Source organism: Aedes albopictus, chromosome 2, assembly GCF_035046485.1.
Source record: "Aedes albopictus strain Foshan chromosome 2, AalbF5, whole genome shotgun sequence".
Lineage (NCBI taxonomy): Eukaryota > Metazoa > Arthropoda > Insecta > Diptera > Culicidae > Aedes > Aedes albopictus.
In genome coordinates this window covers 71,117,435-71,118,661 of record NC_085137.1, presented here as the reverse complement: position 1 = coordinate 71,118,661, position 1,227 = coordinate 71,117,435, and the positions used below count along the sequence as shown (strand labels likewise).

Here is a 1,227-nt window from a genome sequence, read left to right as displayed (position 1 = left end):
TACGGAAAAATCAAATTTGTAACACATAATAACCAACATTTTCCAAAAGTCCTCCCAAAAGCTTCTCGTGGAAGCGATTAGAGCAACAGTAACAAAAATAAATAAGTATGTAACAAAATTCCCCCAACCCTAGGCCTTCAATCGCTTGGCCACCCTGGCACTCTTCGCGATTTCATCCCCGCCGACCTTGCGCTTCCTGCTTCCGGTGTCCTCCTTCACCGCAGCTGCGGGTTCCTCCTCATCGCTTTCTTCCCTCTCATCCGACTCGCCTGATCCGCTCTCCGACTTCCGGCTGTTGGCCGGATTCAACTTGACCGAGCCCATCAGCACGCCACGATTGCCGGAAACCTTGACCAGCAGTTTCCGGTTCAGGGCCGCCTCCATGGCCGGCTTGAGCTGTTGGGTGATTTGCGCCTTCCGCACTCGGTACTGCAACTTTAGGTATTTTTTGATTGCGATGATCGATACCCCTTTCTTGGCGTCATTGGTGGGCGATGAACGCACTGCTTCCATGACCTTATCTAGCATTTCGGAGACTTCATCTTTGGGGTCATCGTTGCCCACTGTGGTGGCGCCACCTTTTTTGCCGTTGCTGTTGCTGTTGTTGGCGCTTGTGTCGATGATCAACGGAGTGCTGGAGTTGGCCACTGGTAAACGCTTGACGGCACCGACTTCGTCTTCCGAGGAACTGTCTGCGGTTATTTTGGACATGGTGGGAGCTATGATCAATGGCTACGGTAAGATGGAAAAGTTTTCCTATTAGTTGGGAACTCTGGACCCCGGTTAGGCCGATTATACCTGGAAACCGTAGACTTCTGCGAATTTCTCACAGGAAGAACACTCCATTCGAGCGGAACACCTGCAATGAAAATGGGTTCAGTATGAGTCTACACAGGCATAAAACATCATAATCATAATGGCGAAAGGTGAAAGATTTCTAAAGGAACTTTCGAAGAGATCCTGATTGAAATTCTTGAAGAAATCACAAGAGGAATCCCTGGAAGAATTTCTAAATGAACTCCTGGAGGAATCCTTGGATTAACTCCTGAGGGAATTCCAGCAGGAATCCTGCAGACGGCTACTATGTACAGCAGAGGCCACCCCGGCCTTAGCCTGATCGGCACATGCCTGCAGAAGTCCCTGCACAAAGTTCTGGTGGAATGCCTAGAGGAGTCCCGGAAAGAATACCTGAAGGAATCCCTGGATGAATTCCTGGAATAGTTCTTG

General features: G+C 49.6%; 1 protein-coding gene across 1 annotated transcript; it reads right to left on the bottom strand.

Annotated features, from left to right (window-relative positions):
• On the bottom strand, positions 1-846 carry LOC134286071 (uncharacterized). Its single transcript, XM_062847638.1, has 2 exons — positions 799-846; positions 1-732 (listed from the first exon to the last, which is right to left on the bottom strand). Exons 1-2 carry the CDS (start codon positions 844-846, stop codon positions 130-132), a joined length of 651 nt encoding a protein of 216 aa, XP_062703622.1. The 3' UTR covers positions 1-129.
• Positions 847-1,227: the final 381 nt, after the last annotated feature.